The 21,897-nt window shown below is 42.4% G+C and overlaps 1 protein-coding gene across 1 annotated transcript in view; it reads right to left on the reverse strand.

Annotated features, from left to right (window-relative positions):
• ADAMTS2 (ADAM metallopeptidase with thrombospondin type 1 motif 2) overlaps nt 1-21,897 on the reverse strand; it is a 190,743-nt gene that overhangs the window by 49,645 nt on the left and 119,201 nt on the right. The window contains exons 4-5 of the mRNA XM_052816407.1: nt 11,263-11,465; nt 44-127 (exon numbers count right to left, since the gene is read on the reverse strand). Of these exons, the coding sequence (XP_052672367.1) occupies nt 44-127; nt 11,263-11,465 (287 nt within the window). The remainder of the gene's footprint in view (nt 1-43; nt 128-11,262; nt 11,466-21,897) is intronic.

Here is a 21,897-nt window from a genome sequence, read left to right on the forward strand (position 1 = left end):
TCAGAGACATTGATATCCTCCATTTAAATTAACTTTTACTTACCTTGCCGTAGCTCAGCAGGATTATCCTCACCAAGACAACGTTAATGTGAGCACCCAGGGACTCATCATGATAAATTTCATTAACCTGCAAAAGAGTTCAGCACTTTAACCACAGTACTGGCAACAAGGAACTATGAAAGCAGTGATACAGCAGTACTTTTTATGCACTGTCATTAAGCCAAAGATCACTTTGTGATCATATATAAAACGGGGAAAATTCCACCAATGCAAGAGGGAATGCTTTCTCTTCTAAACTCTGTTGTAGCCTCCCAACAGGCCATAATTCAGGAAATCGTTTAAAATCAACACGTCAGAGATTTCATATTAACAGGTATTTAAGTGCCAGCCTAAACAGACTTACACATGTCATGGTGCACCTACACGATGCAGCTGAGCTGATCTAACAGCTACCGTTGCTAAGAAGGAAGATTCCCAGTTCCTCCCTACCTCACCCCAGCTGTGTATGCCCGCTGGAGCCCAGAAATCCAAGCAAAATCCTGAATAGCTCTCTGCTCGGCAAGACCATGCATGGGGAAGGGGACAAGTGAGCAGAGGGACAGGACCTCTCCTGAGAGCCATTTGCTGGATCGGCTCATCTGCACCCTGTAACTCTTCCACCTGGGACCCATCACATCACACTCTGACAAGAGGATATACCTCCCTCAAAAAGCACGGTCGGCCACATGGGCTGGCTTTATTGTGTGTCAAAACTAATCAATGTTAAACTTTGCAAGCAGAACAAAAGCTACAAAATGCCAGCAAATTAAAAACTGTCTTCTTTTTTTATACTAGAGCTACATAGCTGAACATGCACAGGGGGAAATCGCCCTAGGAACACTGAAAAGAAAACTGTCAATATTTAGAGTAGAGAATGAAATGTGGATGTATAAAGATTACTTAGGAAACACTGCCACAAGCAAGCTAGGTAAATATTAACTGTTAGAGAGGCTGATTTAGGTATTCAGTGACGAAGACTGCATGAGACTCAGCCAAATGGCAGGGGTTTCGCTTTATAAAATACAAGAGGCAGATGAGATTCCCTGCAAGGCAAGTGTCTTTCCTAAAACCTCCTTCCCTTGGTAAAGGTTGCACCAAACTGGACTGCTTTGCTGGCTGGACCTAAATTTCATTTATTCCTGCAAAATAGATTCATTACTACAAGCTAATAAGTAACTTTCAGAAAACCTTTCATTAGCAACATAGTAAATAATGTCCTGTTTCTTCAATCAGACCTAGTTTTAATAGCCCATCTTTTATCTCTGTAAGCATCATTAAAACTAAATACATCAGTGTAGGTTTTGCTAAGCAATCCCCACTGACATTTTAAAGTGATTTTTAACTCATTTTATCTGTATGTTTGGATATAAGAGCCTAGTTTTATGCCTGCAAAAGTCCAAGTTTTCAAAAGTCCTGAGCATCCTGCGCTGATGGTTAGGAGACAGCGTGGCTGAACCGCAGCTCCAGGAGCAGACTCACACCCTGCAGGGCATCTGCCGGGGCACCCGCAGAACGTGCTGTGGGATGCCCAAGATCCAGGCTTGTTACCGGTTGATGAGCAGATCCTTGGCTGGAAGATGGTGGGTGAGGAGCCTGTGACTATGACTGACTTCAGGGGCTGCTATTTTCATTGCGGTGTAGAAGTGGCTGATCTGTTCAGATCTGCTTTGTAAAAAATACCTCTGGAAATTAGATCATTTATTTACTTGTCTAAATAAGACTTTAGAAGACTAACTTTATTTAAAAAAATCTTTTACATTTACTTTGAGGACCATTACTGAACACAGATTATAAAGAGGTAAGACATAAACATGCATTTTGCTTTACAAAAATTCTTTCACTCAGGAAAAAGACCCTTGCATGTTGTCAAGGGAGGCAAGGATATTAATTTGCCTCACTCTTCGTGTAGCGGGAAGGGAGCACACGCATCAAGGATATGAGGCTGAAATAAGCTGTAAATTACCTATACATGAAATGAATACTGAACAAAAACTCCTGTGTATACAGGACAGTAAACACAGCATGTAAATAAGTATTTAATTAGTTCATAAAGCATAATCCAAATTGCTGCACACCGCTCCCTCATTAACTTCCAGAATTTAACCTAAGCCTCTTTTAACAATAGTTGAGTAACAGAACAACCCTATCGCTGTTGCGTGCCAAAATGAATCTTGGCTTGAAAACGTTGATGGAACAGAATTGAAACACTGTTTGACTGTTCATGCAAATGACATCTAACAAACAAACTGTGAATGAACAGAAAAGCGCAAGCACTATAAAAAGCTGCGCAGTTCTCCTGGGATACTGGATTTTCTGCAAGACAGTGGGTCAATTCAAAGCTCTGGGTCTTGGTTTCATTAATAAGGATGAGTTCAACCCCTCTTCACACAACAGCTGAATTGAACCCTCTGCGCCTTTCTCTAAGCTAAACTATGGCTTTACTAGTAGTGTCTCACTGCACATAGATAATACGCTGAAATAGATGCTTTTTCTTTTTTCAGCATTGCCTAAATTGCACCTATTTGTTTCAGGAAGTTATTAAAGATAACGAGATCCAAGCGACTAAATGTTGCGTTCTCAAACATTCATGAAAAGTGCACACACCAAAAGGGCGTCCACAATCCCTAGCTCAGATTCTCCAAATTTCCACCTGTTATTTCAACGGGAAAGCAGAGTTAAGCTAATGCAGTTCATTGTATAGGGCACAAAATGACCAACCAACCTGTGGAATCGGAAAGCTCCAGGCTCTCATCCAAAACAACTGCTGAAATGTTTGTTTCAAAGCAGAGATAATCAGACAATGGCTATATATGTTCAGATGTCTGTGTAATAAATACACACAGATGTGAAAATGATCACATTACTGCATCTCCACGTACTTCTGTAGGACATCCTGGTTCATATCAACACAAGAAAAATCAGTCGATCTCCTGCTGTTCTTAGATCAGTAAGTCTAAAATTATGCTGCTGCACAGGAAAAGAAAGTACACAGAGACCAGCCCAAAATCACAGCTCCTGAACTGAAGGCAGTGAATGCGTTAAATCTTGTTAGATGTCCTACAGTGATTCAGCATTTATAGAGGGTGATGAAGAAGGCTGGGTAAATCTCAAGGAATTCAAAGCATGGTGGAACACTGTAAAGAGACTTTCATCAGGCTATTGTAGTTCCCAAACTATTTTGGGATAATTTTGGTTTATTCTTCTGGGATATTTCAATCAAAGCAAAACATGCATTTCTATTTAAAGCTTCTGTTTTGAAATCAGGCTGGCACAGATTGGTGCTACATAAGAAAAACAAAGACTTTATTTTTTTCTTCTGTCCCTCTCTGCTTATTTTATAATTCTTCTGCCCTGAGTGAGTTTCAAGTCAGCACAGTAAGCACGTAGAATACATCAAAAAACCCCAACTAAAGACAAGCTAAGCATCTGTGAGATGCATCATGCTTTGTAAAAGAAGCACTGTGAAGTTTTTATTATTGAGCAAAGCAGGGCCCAATCCTAAAAGGGAATTTTAAAAACTGCTGTAACACAGCCTGCAGTTTTGCTAGTCTTGGTGCAGAGCAGGTTACCTGCTGATATAGCTGGCGGGACTTTTAGGGAAAGCCAGGTGGTTCCCTGAATCTCTAATTAAACCAATGCGCAATAGGAGAAAGAATAATCTGCATATTTTGGCAAGTCGTCGGCAAACTCATTCATGCAGTTTGAAGGAGTTCCCAGCCTTGCAAAGTTTGTTAGTATCTGCTATGCAAAAGACAGCCCACTTCATCACAACACGGCTCCATCCTGCTGAACCATAAATCATCGCAGCTGAGTTCATCCCGAGGCGCACCCTCTGCGGCTCCACGCATTGCACCGTACGGTTGGGTAAGCACCGCTTCCTCAGGCTCCCTGAGCACACACCCCTGACGGACATCTAATAGTTTCAACCTCTGGCTACCATCAACCTCAAACAGATCTGACCCAGCTACAGCTGCCATCAGAGGGCTCATCTAACCATTTGGAGAGGGCACAATACAAGATGCAGTTTATGCATCTGGCTTTTCAGCCACCACAAACTGCTGTTCCATCCAACCCAATGAGACTGCTCTTTGATCACCCAAAATCTTTACGTAACTACTGTTGCAGAAACTACTGATGGCTACGTGCTCTCGGGCAGAGCGGGGACCATGAGTGGATCTCTGCCAGAGCGATAGCAGAGGAGCTGGAGAGCATCAGCGCCTTCCCCATGGGATGGCAGAGCTCCTGGCAAGCCATTGTTTGAGCCCAGCCCGAGATGCAGCTCATTCATCAGATCATAATTATCTGCAGCAAAGCCTCAGTGCCTGGTGGGCATCCAGTGATTGTCTATTTCTGTAAGAAACGGCTGTTTTGAATTACAGAATAGGAACCAGAAATGTCATGGTGTATACTGAGCACAAACTTTTGTAATCTGACCCTCCCAAAAGCATTCCCCTCTCACTTTATTTTTCTGTGTTCCCACTTCAAACACCACTATCCTCTTCAATTTTCATCACCTCCTTTATGCTTTTGAAGATCCCAAACTAACATTTCTAACATTCCCAAAGCTTCATCTTAATCCCACAGGAATAACATTACATCAATTCCTCGGGTGGATAAACTATGGTCATATAGAAAGTCATCAGGCAAAATCCAGGGCTCCCAGTCTCCCTTTCTAGTCCTTACAAGGCATTTCCTCATTTCCTCAGAGAGGAACTCTTTTTTTCTGAAATGTTTGTTGAGTGGCACAAGGAAAAGAGGATAATGAAACCACACAACACACATGAAACTTAAAGGTCAAACTGTGATCTCAGATTTGGAAAACATCTATCATTCTGCTCAAAACCGCAGGCAACAGGCAGTTCTAGAAGAGCTTGGCAATGTACATTGCGAAACGGAGATAAGAATCTGGTATTTTGTATGCAAATACGAGTCCGAGTCCTGATTTACCTTCCCTGGTGTGAGAGTCAGTAGATGTTACCAAGTCCAAGTTAGCTGCTTCTGATCAAAATGAAAAACATTTCCCAGAGCAGATGTGTTGGCAAGGCACTAGGTAGCTTCGTGTTACGGGTCTCTATCTCATCTTCAACTGTAACATTGTCTTTAGAAAGGTCATATATTTTGTTTTCTGACTTAATGACTAATTTATTTTTCTTAGTTCCTCCCTCAGGCTCTTGGAACTCCTCATTCTTGCCCACAAACCACTGCTCTGAGAAGTTTCTCTGAACACTGTAATCTACCTTTGCACCAAAAGACTCAGTATTTGTTTGAATTACTGTCTCAAGATCACTTTAATAAAATCCAACTATAGTATCATAAAATAATTAAGCAGATTCATTTATTATATTACTACAAGGGATAGGGGTGTGGTGTCAATGCAATAAATATGGTGACCTCTTAAAATCTAAGTGGTTTGGTTAAGAAAAGCATTCAAAATTTGAAAGCTGATACTCATTATCCATACTCCATCACACAAACCACACTGTCACAACTCAAAAGTCCCTGACTGCAACCTTTACAGCTAAAGTTCATGTCGGTATTTGGAGTAAAGGAAAAATCTATCTTTTAATAGGAACTACCCTCTGCCTCAAGGATGGTACCAAAACCTGTGTGATGCTCTGTGCTGTGTCCAACAGGGCAGCAAGGCACGTTCCAGTTAATAATAATGAGCAATACTCACCTAATTGACACTGGAAATAATACCCCTGTGAAAATGAATAAAACCTGTAGGAGTTCAGAGAAGTTATTTCATGCAGGACCTCCTGAATGCCCAATCCCAAGTACAAGTTCCACTGTAGTGTGGCAATCAAGATAATGAACAAAAATAATCTCCTGAGGCCTCATCAGAAACTGTTCTTCTCCGTAGTCACAGCTACTGGTTTATAATGAACAGTCTAAACGTGGAGTTAACTCACATACATATACCTGAATTTTCAAACAATTTATAATTCCACTATTGACAGCTGAAGTCTCTCAGATGAATAGAGCTGGACTTGCATTTGTTATTTGTGGAACTTCTTATAGTTCAGATCTGAAGTGCACATATTGAAATAAACTGATTTGAAATAATGAGCATTGGTGCTTATAAAATATTTAATTTTTTAAAATCCAGTCAATTCTATATTACTGAAATATCCTTCCTGTCTAAAAAATTGCTTTTTAGTTTAAAAAGGATGATTCTGAATACAGGGTGCACCATTATTTCGAAGTATTCAATCATCACTTTCTTTTTAACAGCTTGAATTAGGCATGCTTTCAGGTTTTCATCCAACTGCCAGTTAGAAACCAATGGCATTTCTGCCCTTTCCTCTCATTAGGGACTTGCTGTTCTGTACCTGCAAATCTTCATTCCTCATCAGCCAGAGATCCGAAAGCAGAAATCTCGTCTATAATAGTAGTATCATGTACATCCTATTAAAGAGGACAGATAACATATTCAAAAGTGCTTTAGGGCCACGATTTCAAAGACATGTGTAGTGGTGAAAGATGCAGGTGAAAGACTCCGGGGACTTTCCAAAGCCCCCAGCTGCATAACTCCAATTGATTTCAGTTATTCAAATGAAAAGTTGTTTAATGTATTTGTTCTGGAGCTGAAGTTTCACTTAAAGTCTGGGAGAGACATAATCCCATGGGCTAATTTTTAAAACTGATTCTCACTGATTTCAAAGGCAGGTAAATGACTAAATACTCAGATAAACCTAGCCCAGAGTGTGGCATAAATCCTATTTAGGATCTATCTCCCTTTGAAATAATGGCAATTAGGCTGCTATCTACTTCGAAGAGATGGGTTTTAGCATCGCAAACATTTTAGCCATATATCCATTACACGGATGTAACAGAGGCTAACCCCTAAATACTGCAATATCACATCTTTTATAGTCAAGGAATGGAAAGGAAATAGGATTTTTCTGCCCCTGGAAATTGTCCAAAAATCAAAAGATGTACATACTTTGTAGACAAATTCTTCCAAAAAATATGCAAGAATGACAACTGCCAGCATTAGAAAATGAGGTAGTGAAGGAACTGAGGAATATTCTGGAGGAAGAAGGACAAAAGATACAAGAAAAAGCTAAAACAGGGGCCTCACTGGGAAAAAAACCCACAACTTGAAGAGGGGCATGCAAGTTGAAGTCTTGAAGTCAAGACAGGTGAAGCCAATACATTCAAAACCATTTGCAGTTGAGCTTATTTCATGAGACTTTGCTATTTGGAATGGCCGAAATATTATCAGATCACATATTCTACCTCTGCCTCTTTAGGAAGTCTGTTTTGAAGATATCCATCCTGGATGTGACCCTAAACACAGGATTGTAGAGGCTGATCCCCTAATCAATCAGGTAAATGTACTGGTGAGTCTCAGGTCAGCTGCTCTTCCACAGCAGGTGGCAAAAGGCCTGCTTAATCCTGAAAACTATTTTAAAGAGGGTTATGAAATGATCAGAGAATTTCAGCCCCAGGGCTGGCTACCACCAATACCCACTTTAGCTCAATAATGCCCATTCAGCACCCTGTTCCTCCTCCCGAAGCATCCTGCAGTGAAATCCTTTTGTTTCTCAAGGAACAAGATAATTCTCCAATGCCGCTTCTAGACTTGCGCTTTTCTAATATTTCCAAACACTTGTATGAGCAGGTAAAATCCCTGGGAATTTTAGCCGCCTTCTTGCTGAAATTAAATTACCTTCCACGTTCTTGAGTAAACTACAGAGCTGCAAGATACTGCCCAAATATCTCTTCTCTGTTGCAATGCTCCTACATGCTATAAATACAAAATTAATTTGTGCAATGTGTGGGCTCACGCTTGGAAATGCAGAGGACTGTGCAAGCTAATATCCTTCCCAGGAGAAAACACAGCATGACGTACGAAAGAAAATGGTGCAAGCAGGAGGCAGCCGAGGGTCTCTAAAGTGAGAACAATGGCATATTTTCCAAAGATGGACTGAATGTCCCGATGGTGCCGAGCAGAGAAAAGAGAGGATGTCAAGAGAAACCAGAGTTTTTGTATAAGGAAATGACTGGAGGATGAAAAGGGGGTGGCAAGAGGCCGAGCTCACTGCAGTGAAACGGCTGGCGTACAGTCAGGCGATAGGTGGCTGCAGCCCAAAGCGTTAAAAATCCTCTGGCGTCTATCAGCATTCGTTTGGGAGTGACTTCATTTCCAAACTTTGGGATAAATATTAGCACAGCTTTTCAAGATAGCCAGGACACCCAGCCTCTGTTTTTTCTTGCTTTATGGCTTTTAGGTGTGGACTGCAACATGTCACTTAAGCAGCACAAAACAGATTTACTGAATAAGTCATTGCACCGGGCTTGAAAAAAAAATTGTTTTGATTGGGTTGGTGGTAGGGTTCCACCCAAGATCCCTGGGAAAAGTTAATTAAGGACAACTGCTCAGGCCATCACACACAGTGAAATCAAGTAAAATGGGGAGAAGCAGCCATGCTGGGAGTTGCTTCTGGGAAAGTGATGTCATGCCTTCAGGAGCTTGGGCATAAGGGAGGATTCACCTGGGACTTATTTCATTTTTGGAACCACAGATAGTCAACTATTTGATCACCCTCTCATCTCCAGTAAATACTTCCACTATTATTTTCTTTACTTACTATGCATTCTTTGATTTCCTGCTTACTACCTTGTTACCGTACGAAGTTAATTGATTTTATGTTTAATGCCTTGTTACTGTATGAAGCTAATTGATTACATCCATAAAACCAGCACGGTACACACAATCTGGTGGTTATGGTAGGATCTTCCACCAGATTTAAAAAGACAGCTGGAATTTTTTGTAGCTGTCTCTTCTTTTTCAGCTACCCTTGGACTTAGGCATCTCGTCAGAAACATACTGCATACATGTAACCCCTAACAGCTAGAGAACCCAAGGCTTTTTATATTGGGCCTATTTTCTACAAAACCAGCCCAAACTACTCAAGGAGGTAGAAGAGAGGACAACGGGAAGTCCCTGTGTGAATTTCAGCAAAGGAAACCAAAGCAATGGTCTACACAGAAATATGCCTTGCATCCATCTAGCAACGAGGGCAAAAGCTGGAGGAGCTGCTAGCTGGAGTTACACTGCCAAGGGGAAGGAGAAGTTCGGCGCTGTGATGTCCCTTGACACGATACAGGTCCCCAGCATCACCTAGTATCTGCAGTAACAAACCCCTCTTGCCTCCCTAAACTGGAGCAACACTTGGACAGCTGGAAACAGAACTGGTTACCATCACTCATCCCTCTGCTAAAATACAGACTCCAGAAACCAGCTGAGTTTGGAAGAAGGAAAGAACAGGACGACGCTGATGACTGCCAAAGACTATCCAGAGCCTCCTCAAAAGGCCTTGTGGATTTCAAACTGTTCCTCGTATTTGGACACAAGGCAAGGGACACATCCTCAGTCCCCAAAAGACATGTTTCTACCTCAGATCTCCCAAGAGAACAACTACTGCCAATGCCAAGAGCTGCTACAGCCCTGTGGGTACAGTTACACAGGCTGCACTTTCTAAACCACTTGCAGAGACAGCATGCTTAAGGGCTGTTATTTCTTACAATTTGTGTGTTGGATGGTTTGCTAAAATTAGGAAAAAGTATATTCCAGAGCTGGAACATTTATGGCTTCTTTACCATTACTGTATATTTTAATTCTTAAAAATAGATTTAAGTGACATGATAAGTAAAGAGTCCTGTTTAATCTGTTTCAGCCTGTTTGCCACATTCCTGGTTTGGCCTGTTTGGCTTGTTAATTTAGAGATGTATAAAACCATCTGTTTTACTGTAGACTTTGTTTTAAGCCTCAGAGGAAACAAACCACACAAATAAATGAAATTCACTATGTCATTTCTGTTAGAATACATGTATTTACAGCCATCAGAGCAGACATTAAGTACCCTATAACTCTAATGTTAGTGCAGGTTTTTAACTATTTACAATACTGTTATAAAAAGTCAGTGCAACTGAATTTATATCACATGAGGGATTTTCTTAAATTGTATTCCACCTCTCATTTAAAGTGAAAAACAGTGACACTCTACACATAGTTAAAAGAATGTAATAAAGAAAGAAAAAAACAAGCTTCATAATTAAAAAAATATATCTTGGAAAAGATACATCCCAGGCAAATGTACCTAATAGCCTGGGTTTCTGTCCATATATCTGCCTCTGTGGTTTGTATGCCAAGAAGTTACCTACAGACGCTCATCCTCTTGACTTGACTGTAAACTTCAGCAGTCATACTCCATTTGTCAAAAACAGAGCAGACCTACAATTTTTTACTCAAGAATATTTCACTAAGAACACACATTCACTGAACCTAAAGTTTTTACAGAAGTGTGTTCTATTGAGAAGAGACTCCTGTTCCAGATGAGAATGAGAAGAAAGAAAGTCATCCCCGAATGAGTTGCCTATGAAAGGGGCCACCACTCACTTCCATTTTTTGGCCAGAAGAATAAAACGTATTTTGATTTTGATCTATAATAGAGATGAATTTCAAAACTTGATTCTTTTCGCACAAAATAGAGTCCTTGCTTACTGACTGGGGTACTACAGGGCTGCTGTGCCGATATTTAGAAAGAAAAAATGGTTCTTTCAAATATAATATTCTCAAGTGTCTCATCACTAGTACACTATATAGTCTGTTGCACAGACTATGGTTCTGAAGATTAAATATTTAACTAAGGAAACCTAAAGACGTCAGTCACGGAGTAAATACTAAAATAATTTAAGAAAGTTCAGTGATATACTGCATAACATTTTACTGCAGGGTGAACAAGGAGTAGGTAGGTGGCCTGGGACCTAAAGCAGTTGTTGAGGAATCAAAGAATTTAACTGAGTAGTTTTAAAAATGTATAAGCCAATCGAAGTTTCTAATAGAACCTTACTTGAAGACAGTTCTCCAAACCATGTTTTTTGGCAGGGAGCTTAGGTTAAGGGAATATACAGCTAAAAAGTAATGACTTCCAAGAACCTGAGCCCCTGACCCTGTGCCCCCATCCCCCAAAGCACATAAGCAGGACTTTGAACATCTTAAGAGTCCCACAGTCAGCTTCTTCCTTGGCCCCTTTTTCTTCTTTTCCTTCTCCCGCTTTGGCTTTTCTGAAAGTGGCCTGGATTTTCCTCCTAGCGTTGTTTTATCTCCTGCCATGAGAAAAACCTGTTATGTCTTATTCAAATGGCTAAACCAACCTACATTCACTGTCCTTCAGTGCCTTCCCACAGTGCAGTTATCGGGGTTGTACTCACAATATTCATCAGGGTCAGCAGGTACTTCTGAACATGTTCTTTCCCATGGAATTGAACAACTGAGTCATCAACCCCCAGAAGGACTTCAATGTTGTAATCATCCTCCGTTGCATGCCTTCGATAGCGCCGCCTCGATCTATGCACCCGGTCTTCAATAAAGCTCAATGCGCTGTCGAGACTATCCAAATTAGTGAGGTTAGCCGCTGAAATCAAACAGACAAATGAATTATCAACCAAGAGAGGTTCAGGCTCAGGTCTCAGCTAAGCTGGTATAAATTCGAAGTAGCAGCATTTATTATGTTCTGTGTGTTATGTAATAGCATTTGTTTTACTTAATGTCAATTAAAAATTACCTAAATGAGAGAGAAATCTGACCCAAAAGATTTTTACTTTGCAAAGTAAAAGCAATACTTTCTACAAAGTAATATAGTGTAATAAAAACAAGGCCAAAAGGAGAGCAAGTCATACCAATGTCTTGATGAGAATGGAGCTGTCTGCAGTAAAATACTTGTTGCCTAAAAGTACTTATAATAAAAATACACCATTCGGGGGTCTTGTGCTACCAAGGATGTCCTCCATTTCAGAACAATTAAAGATAGACACCATACTTCAAAATCTGACCTTACTGCCCACAGAATCCTATTTCAAGGCAAGTGCAGTTGCCAATATAGCTTTTTCCTATCCAGGCAGGTAGTAACAAACCAATCCCTCCAGCTTCAACACATTAGCTCCTTTCCTAGATACACACATGCAATGCAACAGTAGCGACATGGATCCTCTTTATTGTTAGAACTCAGGAACACATTTTAGATATGAAATTAATTAATTTATAGCTATGTTCACAATTTTTTTTAACAGATTTTCATCCTTCATTCCCAATTTGCCATGTCACTTTGCATTATTGTATGTCAAAGACCAGTCCATCAGGCACAACAGTAGCCAACTTTATAACTAATGATTTCTAATAGTCTTTGTGATATGAAAAGCACGTCCTCTGGCAGGACGGATACAGTTAATGTGGCACCTATCTACTAAAAATTAGCATGAAAATACGGAATCTTGACATTTCACCCTGCAGAATAACAATGATTAGCATTAATATCATTATTATCATTTGCATTACAAGAGCCCTGGAAGCCCCACCGCGAACCTCGATTTCAGAGAATATCAGGAAAAGACTTGCTCAGAGAGGCAAAGAAAGGCATCGAGAGCGCTATGGATTGATTAAAGGCTCCCAGTGCTTAGTTCACAGAAGCATAATAGGAAGCAAAGGGAGGAAGCTAAAGCCATCACCTTCAAAGCAGAAATAAGAAACAACTCTTGGAAGTGTTACAAAAGTGGATTCTCCATCTTCATTTATTGAAGTTTTCACATCAAAACTGGCTGCTTGGGAAGGGATGAATGAGTCACCAGATCACTGGGCTCATTACAAGAGCATCTGTGCTCTTGCCTTAAGACCGCTGCCTCGGGCTGCCGTTTCAGCAGGTCCTGGGCAATGCGCAGCCTGAGCAGAGCCCCCCGCGGCTCCCGCTGCGCTGACAACAGCGTACCGACCTGTACAGCCTCTGCCTGCCGGCAGGGACGCAGGCCTGGCCTCCCCGGCCCCCACTGCAGCGTTCCTCACTGCCCCGTGCTTCAGGCTGTGCCTCGTGTGGTGAGATGCTTGCCTCTGTGCCTCCTAGAAGAGACCTCCAGCCAAGGGACAGTCCCCGAAAGACATATTTGCCTGGGCAGCTTCTTACCATGTCTCCACCAAGCTTGAAGGACACGCTTGTCATGAGACCCACAGCTCCAGGCCACCGCGCTGCACTGGCAGAGCTCCCCTCACTCACCAGAGAGACAGAAGGACCCACGTGGTGGTCCTACATCCCCGTGGAGCCACAATGTCCTTCTCCTGGGAAGGCAGCACTTAATGCGGCTAATAAGCACAACACCATGTTCTCATTGCCAGCCTCAAGGCTCCCAGCAGCTTCTGCTTCTGGGGCCACAAGTTTTTAAAATTAGTCTGGTCAGAATCCATGATTCAGCATGAAAATTCACTCTTCACGCAGAGCCCAGCTGTCACTCCCAGGTTTACCGTGGAGGGGGAAGGGGTCTGGCCTCGCAGCAATGGAGACAGCTCTTTACCAGGGCTCAAAACCTGCCAAGCAGCCAGTTCCAGCCCCGCTCATGGTTTGGTCCACCGGGAAAGCTTCAGTGTTAATCCCTGCTAGCACCCAGAAGTAATTACCTGGCTACCACAGCGGTCTCAGGGGATTTGCTATGGGATCATGGGGCAATCAAACTCTCATGACCTATAAAGCAAATCACAGTTACTGTAAAATTTGACCACATATCTTAAAAGCTCTCCAGAATAGTAAGACTAGGCTGGCAGGGGCTGCAGGTCGTGTCCTCTCCCTGCTGCTCACAAAAAAAACTACAGTAATCAGCAGCAAGGCCAAAGCTATCAGACCTGCTATTGCAGAACAGCAGTGCTGGGCAGGCGGGGAGAGCCTGAGCCCTGTGCTGCGGCTGCAGATGGGCAGCTCTGCTGCCTGGGGGGGCTGTTACTTTGGTGGATGGTTGGCTGTCAAGGTATCAGGAGCTTTTGTGCTTTCATTTCTTTCCCTTACGTGTCAAAGTCAAACTAACTCCTGGTGCGGTATCTTTATTCCTGCTGTGAGTAAATCAGCCAGAGGCAAAATGTGATCCTACCATCCTGCATTTACCATCCTGCAGTGAAAACTGCCTGTCCTCCCTCTTCGCTCCTCACTTCATCACTGTCACACTATAGCCCTTACAGTCCTGCTGACTCCTGAGAAAAGTTATCAGGAGGTTACCTGGGAGTCATCTCGCTGCCAGTGGGTGCCAACCAACTACTTTAAATTTTGCTTGGAGCATAAAAGTTCCCCACACCCACATTTACCTTCACCTCTTGAGTGTTACCTCCTCAAGACAACATGCCCAGTGGGAACTGGTACCTCCGAGGCACCGACCCAATGTGCTTCCCAGCAGAGAGTGAGCTGCACCGGCTCCAGCTGGCGCTGGAAACATCCCAAGACCAGCAGCACAGCTCAAAACATTTACAACAGTAGCTGCAAGACTTTTGATTCATATCCCAGCTTCCCACCAAGTGTCCTTTCCCGGGAGGCTCTCATGGGACAGCCAGGGATGCCTCCACACACGGCCTGACCACACATCACATGGACTCCTCCTCCAGCACTGCTCTGCCTCTGAGTCTCTTGCATGATGAATTGTTGGATTTGTTGGCCCATGCTGTGTTATACCCATCTTGTATTTGCTCCTAAATGACAGTTACATCCAAATCAAATTAATACCTGTATCCTTCTGCAGAGGAAGTGAAACAAAGTTGCATCTATAGTAAATGAGAAATCTGTCATGTTTTGGCATCTCAACTTTCCTTCGTTAACATCAGTAACTTTGTTGTATCATTGTACTGCTAACAATACGCTAGAAAAGCTCAAGAGAAAAACTCAAAGAACTAAATAAGACACCAAACTCCTCCTTCACATTTTTCACGTTACCTTCCTTCTGATCACCCCTGCACTTTGCACAATAACATCCCGAAAGACATCTCAAACTGCACTGTGTTTTACTAAATCAGCCCAAGACCTCTCCATCAGATGTTAATTTTCAGCAACTTTTGCCAAATCAGTGCATCAGCCACTAATTATTGGTGCCAACTTTGTTCTCCATCTCCCAAGAGCAGACACTTGGCATTTGCAGGGGCTAACAATAGCCTGTGTTGAAACCTTCTCCTTGCTCCTGTTAGGAAAAATTCACATTTGTGAAAATTAACCACCGAGAGACAAGGTTGCATTTTTTCTCTCGTGCTGCTCATCCAGAATAAATCAAAAGGATGGCAGCACTGTAACGGTTCACCCCAAAATCCCTCAAAAACCCTCTTTTTTCTAAAGCCAGATAAAAACTCATTGATATTTCAGTGATTTTCTCCTAACACTGAAGACTGTCTTCCAGTGAAGGAATAAAAAGTGTCCAAGTTGTCAATAGAAGGGAAACCTGTGCTTCTGGCTTAAGCATAAAATCAGGAGCCAGGCAGCCTGGCTTGTGCTCATGCCTCTGACACAGACTTTCCCCGCGGTGCTGGGAGATGCAGAAGGCAGACAAGAGCTGGACAGCAAAACTGCTGAGGGAAAAGCGTGTGCACAATCCCACTTGATGCTGCAGCCTGGGGTTTTTTTGGGTGTCCTCCATTTTTGCTTGCAGTTAATGCAGGCAAGTGATCCTAACTGCTTCTAGGCAGCAAAGTCCTAGTCATTTGCTGACTCAAGAACCAGACAATCTCCCCAGCTGTGACAGCCTCAGTGATGCATTAATATACGTAGAGCACATTGAAACCTGCGGAGGACAGGTCTTTATACCACGCAGGTGCAAATTGCTTACAGCATTATACATCATACAAGATCCCTCTCCTCTGTTCCCTTCTCCTGAGCAATGTGCAATATCCCAATCTTTTACCTAATCTGTTCCACTTTTCAGTCTGGTATTTTACTTTTTGTATCTGGGCTCTACCTGTGCTTCCACGTTCGCTGGGACTAGAGAGAGGTCTGAACACCCAGTACCATGGCAGCATCACGCAGCCTGGCTCCGATCCCCATCTCTAGGACAGGAAAATTCACATTGACACAAACATCAGTTTTGCCTCTGCAGGTCTTCAGAAGAATTCGCCATCTGAGACAGTTTGGGATGTCTGACAACACCTTATTTTCTGGGAATTTTTGCCTTGCTCATTAAACTTTGATATCATGTGCTTTACAGCAACCTAATTACATGACATCTCCTGATTCTGCCTTACCCATCACGGCAGGCAAAGCTCAAACAGATGCTGTGAGTTACTGAAGCATGAATACGCTGCCTGCCACGAAAACCGCCTCTCCCTGTGTTTTCTGTCACTCCCTTTAGGACATCGACCAAAAGCACAGTTGCTAGCTTGTGATCTTCTTTTGTTTTTTTCATGATCCCTTTCAAAAAGGCTCAGGGAAATACGGCTGCACCTAACAGAGTCCCTTATGAAGCTAGTGCACTTTAATACTACCAGCTTTAGGGTTCCCCAGTCTCACAGCAGCAATATTGTCCTAATAAAGCAGTTTCTAATTTTTTATCTCCTCTTTCTGGCAGGGGACAGGGGACTTTCTGGCAAGCCCAGAGCAGAGACCAGGACAGGCAGCTGGGAGACTGAACTGCGTGTCATGTTCGCAGCCATCATCTGCGGCTCGTCAGCACAGAAGCTCACTGGAATTTCTTTTCAAATATGAGTGTGCAGCATTCAGACTGGCCAGCCACCATTTCAAATGCAGCTTGTTTGCTTTTGCGGACACTTGATCTGTCACGGCAGGAGCAGACAAACACCTGAGCTGACTGCTGAGCACCTTCTCTGCAGCCTCACAAGGATCAGCACTTCTGATGCGCTGTTTTGCCGCTGATCTCCATTCCTGGGACACACTCCTGAAGGGACTCCCAGCTTGCCATTCCTTCATGTGGCTTGCTGCAAACTGCTAGCTTTTTTGTTGTTTTGTTTTGTTTTTTTCCTTTTTAACCCCAGTGACTCAGACTGAACACCAGTGAAGCGCAGCTGGAGCCCGTTCTGTTGCAGTGGCAAGCATATCTACGCGTGCAACGCTGCGACGACGCAGAAGCACAGGGCACCCAGCCCTGCTCAGCTGCAGTGCAGCTGGTGGCAATGCCACTTCGAGCCTGGGACTCGCGATCACAGCGTAGGCATGAGGCCATCCATCACTTGGTGCTGCAAATGCAGGATGAACAGGCTGTGTGGTAGGGAAGCAGAAGGAGGCAGGGTGGACTTGCTTTAGCTCTCAGCTTCCCACTGCTCAAGTACATCTGCACCTCTGGAAAAGTACCAAACGCCCTCGACAGCTTGACAAAGAACTGCTCTTTTGGGAATTGCACTTTAAATCACAAGTCATCTTTCTGTAATGCTCCCTGCCACTCGTATGCTGGAGGCTTCTGTCGTGTCTGTCCTCTGCCATCAACTGACTCCCCAATTAGCCCCCAATTAGCCTGTTCGTGTATTCTACCAAAATCCTCATTTGTCTTCCATGGTAAATTGAAGCCCAACCTGTGGAGGTTGGAGGCAACAATGAACGGTCAACAAATCTTGCTTTTTATCCCCTGGCAATTTTTTCTCCCATTTTTAAGTTCCTCAGTTTGGAGTTTTGTTTTTCATTCCAGTTTCATACAATTGTGATGTGTTTTGTTCATTTGCTAATCCATAGTTTCTCTGATTTTTTTTTTTTTTTAAACTTATTTCTGCTGGTTTTACAGCCCTGCTCACCTTCCTTTTTGCTTTCTATTTTGTTTTCCAAATGTCCTCTATTTGTCTTTCTTCTCCCCCTTAACCATCCTGCTCAGCTACATTGCTCTTTCATAATTTATAAATCCCTTTCCCATACTACAGTCTGCATTTGGGCCCTTCTGCTATAGATCATTCATAAGAAAACTGCGTAAATCCAGCAAGGTGAATTAAAATGGAAGAGAGCTCCTGTGAGGTGCAAGCAAATTGAAAATGGTCTAAACAAGAGAAGCAAATCACACACAGTGCACTGGGTACAGGATACAAAGTTAGCCCTGTCTAAAAAGCAACCCCAGGAGGACACTGCCTCAACACAATTTTAACTTGGAGCTCAGTTTTCATAGGATTCTTGTGATTTCTTGAATCACAGATTATCACAGCGGCTGCTACTTGGTAAATCCTTAACCAAGAGCAATTACTGCAGCAGAACTTTATTTGGGTGTGTGTTCAAATTCCTCCTCTTCCACTTTTTTTATATAAACCAAAAGCAAGACCACACTAGTAGTCTAAAGACCAGGCATGCACCAGGCATCCTCACCAAGGTTACGAATCCTTGTCCTGCCCTTATCTGCAAAGAAGCAGTAATTTAAAAGGAAACTTTTGGGCTGCATGCCTTGCTAACCATATGATCTCATTACGAGCTCCCCGCCTCTTAATTTACGGTAATGCCGTTTCTAGTCAAATCACATTTTAACGCAGAGCCTGCTCCACCTTTCATCTGTCCGGGGGAAGTTTGCCACAGGGGTTGGGGTAAGCTGGGTTGGGCTCTCAAAAATAGGTCTCAGAGTCCAGCTGCAAGAAGGCCAGCAGATATGGCAGCTGAACTCCTGCTAGAATTATCTGGTCTTGGCATTTGAAAGCAGGAGGCGTTCAAAGTATTTAAGAGCATTTCAAATACTGTCTATTTGGGCCTTTATAGGGCCATTCTTGTGAACTTCTTGGGACAGAACAATTGTCCCATATTTGCAGAATGAATGCACATTCTTGCAAACACACAGGCACAATCACCGTTCCCTTTCTTTCTTGTCACCTATGCAACAGCACAATGACTTTAAATCCCAGGACATGCTCAAGTGCCTGACTGAATCAGAGTTATAAAGAATAACGAAGCTGAAACCTACCAAAGTGGCAAAATAGAGGAGAACTTTCAAGACAGAAAAAAAAAAAATGTCTTTTCCGAAGGATAAACCAATTAGCGCAGTGACAATGGCCAGGTGGACGCTGTGGCAAATGGCCAGGCAAGAGCACTAAGAATAACCACAGCTAGATGTTGCCAAGGAGATATTTTCTGGCATGTCACAACAAAGAGAAAAGGTATTACAATACTAAAAAGAAAAGTTGAAAACTAAATTGATCTCATGAGGGTCACAGTCACACAATGAATAACATAAAGATGAGAGATAATTGCACTGTTAAAAGATTAAGTGAGAGCGAGGTAATAGAATGCCCCAGGCTAAAACTTTTTTTTTTTTTTTTTTGCAAAATGGTGAAACATATTGTGTTACAATTTTAACTTTCATATTACAACATAATAGTCAAAAAGGGGAAATGAAAGGTTGGCAAACCAGCCAGGCAAACCAATCTGTGTGACCTGGTTGAAATGGAGCTCTTTGAGAATAGAACATAAATTTTTTCCAACAGCAAAACTTATCCTTTGGAAAATTTTCAGCTATCAACGTTACTAATGCAAACCCAGGTTTCACAATTTAGCACCAAATAATGAATGAGCAAGATGTTTCTAACTCAGTGCTTAAAAGCAAGCTCAAAAAGGGGCAAAAAAAGCTACTCCGTAGAAAATTAATTTATGGGCCAACTTCTAAGTTTCACTGACTTAATTGATCGCATCTGGGAAATGCTTATCTTGCAAATATTTTGGCAAGTCATTGTAAACTGGCCTGTATTGCAGAGCCTGTGACTTGCAAAACATGTTGCCTGATTTACCACATCCCACCCATTTAGAGAGCCCACAGCTGCCCCAGGAAAAGGGCTCCGTCCCTCGCTCAACCGCACGTGTGCGCCCATGCAAAGTGGGCTTTGTTTTACATGACTCATGTAGAGCTACAAAGGGAGCTCAACACTCTCAATCTCATTTGCAGCTAATGCATAATTAATTGAACTGCAGAGTTCAGCCACATCTCCACACAGGCATTTGGAGTAGAGCCACGGCTCCACGAAGCTGTATGAGCCCCAGAGATCCTACCCAAAGTCCCAAACACAAAACCTTCTCGCTTCCCTTTGAGCAAAGGATCAGGATCTGACCCACACCTTACTTTCCCCAACCAGGCTTTAAGAAAGTGTTTATGGACTATTTGAGTCCAAGTTTGCCACTGAGATACTCGAACGTCCAATCCATATTCCAAGCATGACTAAATTACAGCAAATTAGCACATTAAGTAAGATGCCCAGCTGACCCTCTGGCTTTGTAGGTGACATGTCTAACAATCCCACTTGCATTTTTAACAGAATGAAATGCCAAACCATGGTACAGAACCTGAATAACAACAGGTTACAGCGAATGACAGTTGTCCTTCCATAAGCCAACTATTCCGCAAGAAGGGGAAATTAAGTTTAACTACAGTTTAACAAACGAACATTAAAAAGCACACAGGTAAAAAAAAAAAAAAAGAGTCAAATTCCTAGCCAGGGCAGGTGGGGTGAGAAGAGGGAGTGTCTTGGTTTCAGCTGGGATAGAGTTAATTTTCTTTCTAGTAGCTGGTATAATGTTATGTTTTGGATTCAGTATGAGAAGAATGTTGATAACACACTGATGTTTTCAGTTGTTGCCAAGTAATGTTTAGACTAAGTAAAGGATTTTTCAGCTTCTCATGCCCAGCCAGCAAGAAGGCTGGAGGGGCACAAGAAGTTGGGAGGGGACACAGCTGGGACAGCTGATCCAAACTAGCCAAAGGGGTATTCCATACCATGTGACATCATGCCCAGTACATAAACTGGGGGGAGTTGGCCGGAGGGGGCAGATCGCTGCTCGGAAACTAACTGGGCATCAGTCAGCGAGTGGTGAGCTATTTCATTGTGCATCACTTGTTTTGTATATTCCACTCCTTTTATTATTATTACTGTCATTTTATTACTGTTATTACCATTATTTTCTTCCTTTCTGTTTTATTAAACTGTTCTTATCTCAACCCAGAAGTTTTACTTTTTTTCCTGCTTCCCTCCTGCATCCCACTGGGTGAGGAGCAAGTGAGCAAGCAGCTGCATGGTGCTTAGCTGCTGGCTGGGGTTAAACCACGAGAGGGAGAAAAGACAAAGAAATACAGAAAATAACCATACATCATTGGAAATACTACTGAAAAATAATGGTTGAACATCTTTCCAATGCTTTTTAGCCATAACTACAGAACAACAAATCTTGTCTTTTGGTAATGTTTCAAAGTGGAATTATTCCATCCTTTTAAAAAAGGGAAGCTCTTTTGTGAGGGATAAAGTCTCACAAAGTTGTAAATGATATAATTAAATGTTTTCAATGTCAAGTATAACAAACATAGTATAAATCTCATCAGTGTAAACAATGTATCGCACAAATGACAATGCAAACAGCTCCTTTTCTTCTATATAATCATAATGATCTTTTAAATAGACAAAGTAAACGATCTGCCTATTTCACCTTGTAAAGAAAAGCATAGGAAGAAAGTTTTCCAAATTCTAAGGTGAAAAATACGTGCAAATCGAAGTGATTTTGACCTTTAAGTCCAACCAACTTCTTGTACATCTCAGAATATTATGCCAGAAATCAGCAGTCAGTCAGAAAAATAAGGTGAATTTGAGTTTCACAGGAAGAAAACATCATCTGGGCAGTCTGAGCAATGGCAATGCGATGTACGATGCCTTGGCTACTTACAGTGGCAGGATTTGAATCAGAGCAAGAAGGAGTTATAATTTCACCTATGTTTTGAATATATTCTTGTTGCTAAATCTGCTTGGACTTTCTGCAATAACAAAACCAGCTGCAATTGATTAGAGACTGTAAGAAAGACAAAGCAAACTTGGAGGATGCAGAAATTTCTTAAACTTCAAGATGACAGTAAAAAACCCTGAAGAGAAAACCAGTCTGTGCTCCAGTGCAAGCGCACGAGGTTTATTCCCAAGGCACTTCAAAATCAAGGGCAAAGGCTTCTTTTGTCATTTGGACATGAGCTCCGAATCTGTCAGGCCCTACAAAAGGCAAACTGCTAAATGCTGCTCTTCCTATTGTGGTGTGTGGGTGGGAGACAGGGTCGCAACGACAACGACTAAGAAGAGATGCTTCCGAAATGCAGCACTCTTCATGAACATGTACCAGGGAT

The sequence above is a fragment of the Harpia harpyja genome, chromosome 20 (assembly GCF_026419915.1).
Source record: "Harpia harpyja isolate bHarHar1 chromosome 20, bHarHar1 primary haplotype, whole genome shotgun sequence".
Lineage (NCBI taxonomy): Eukaryota > Metazoa > Chordata > Aves > Accipitriformes > Accipitridae > Harpia > Harpia harpyja.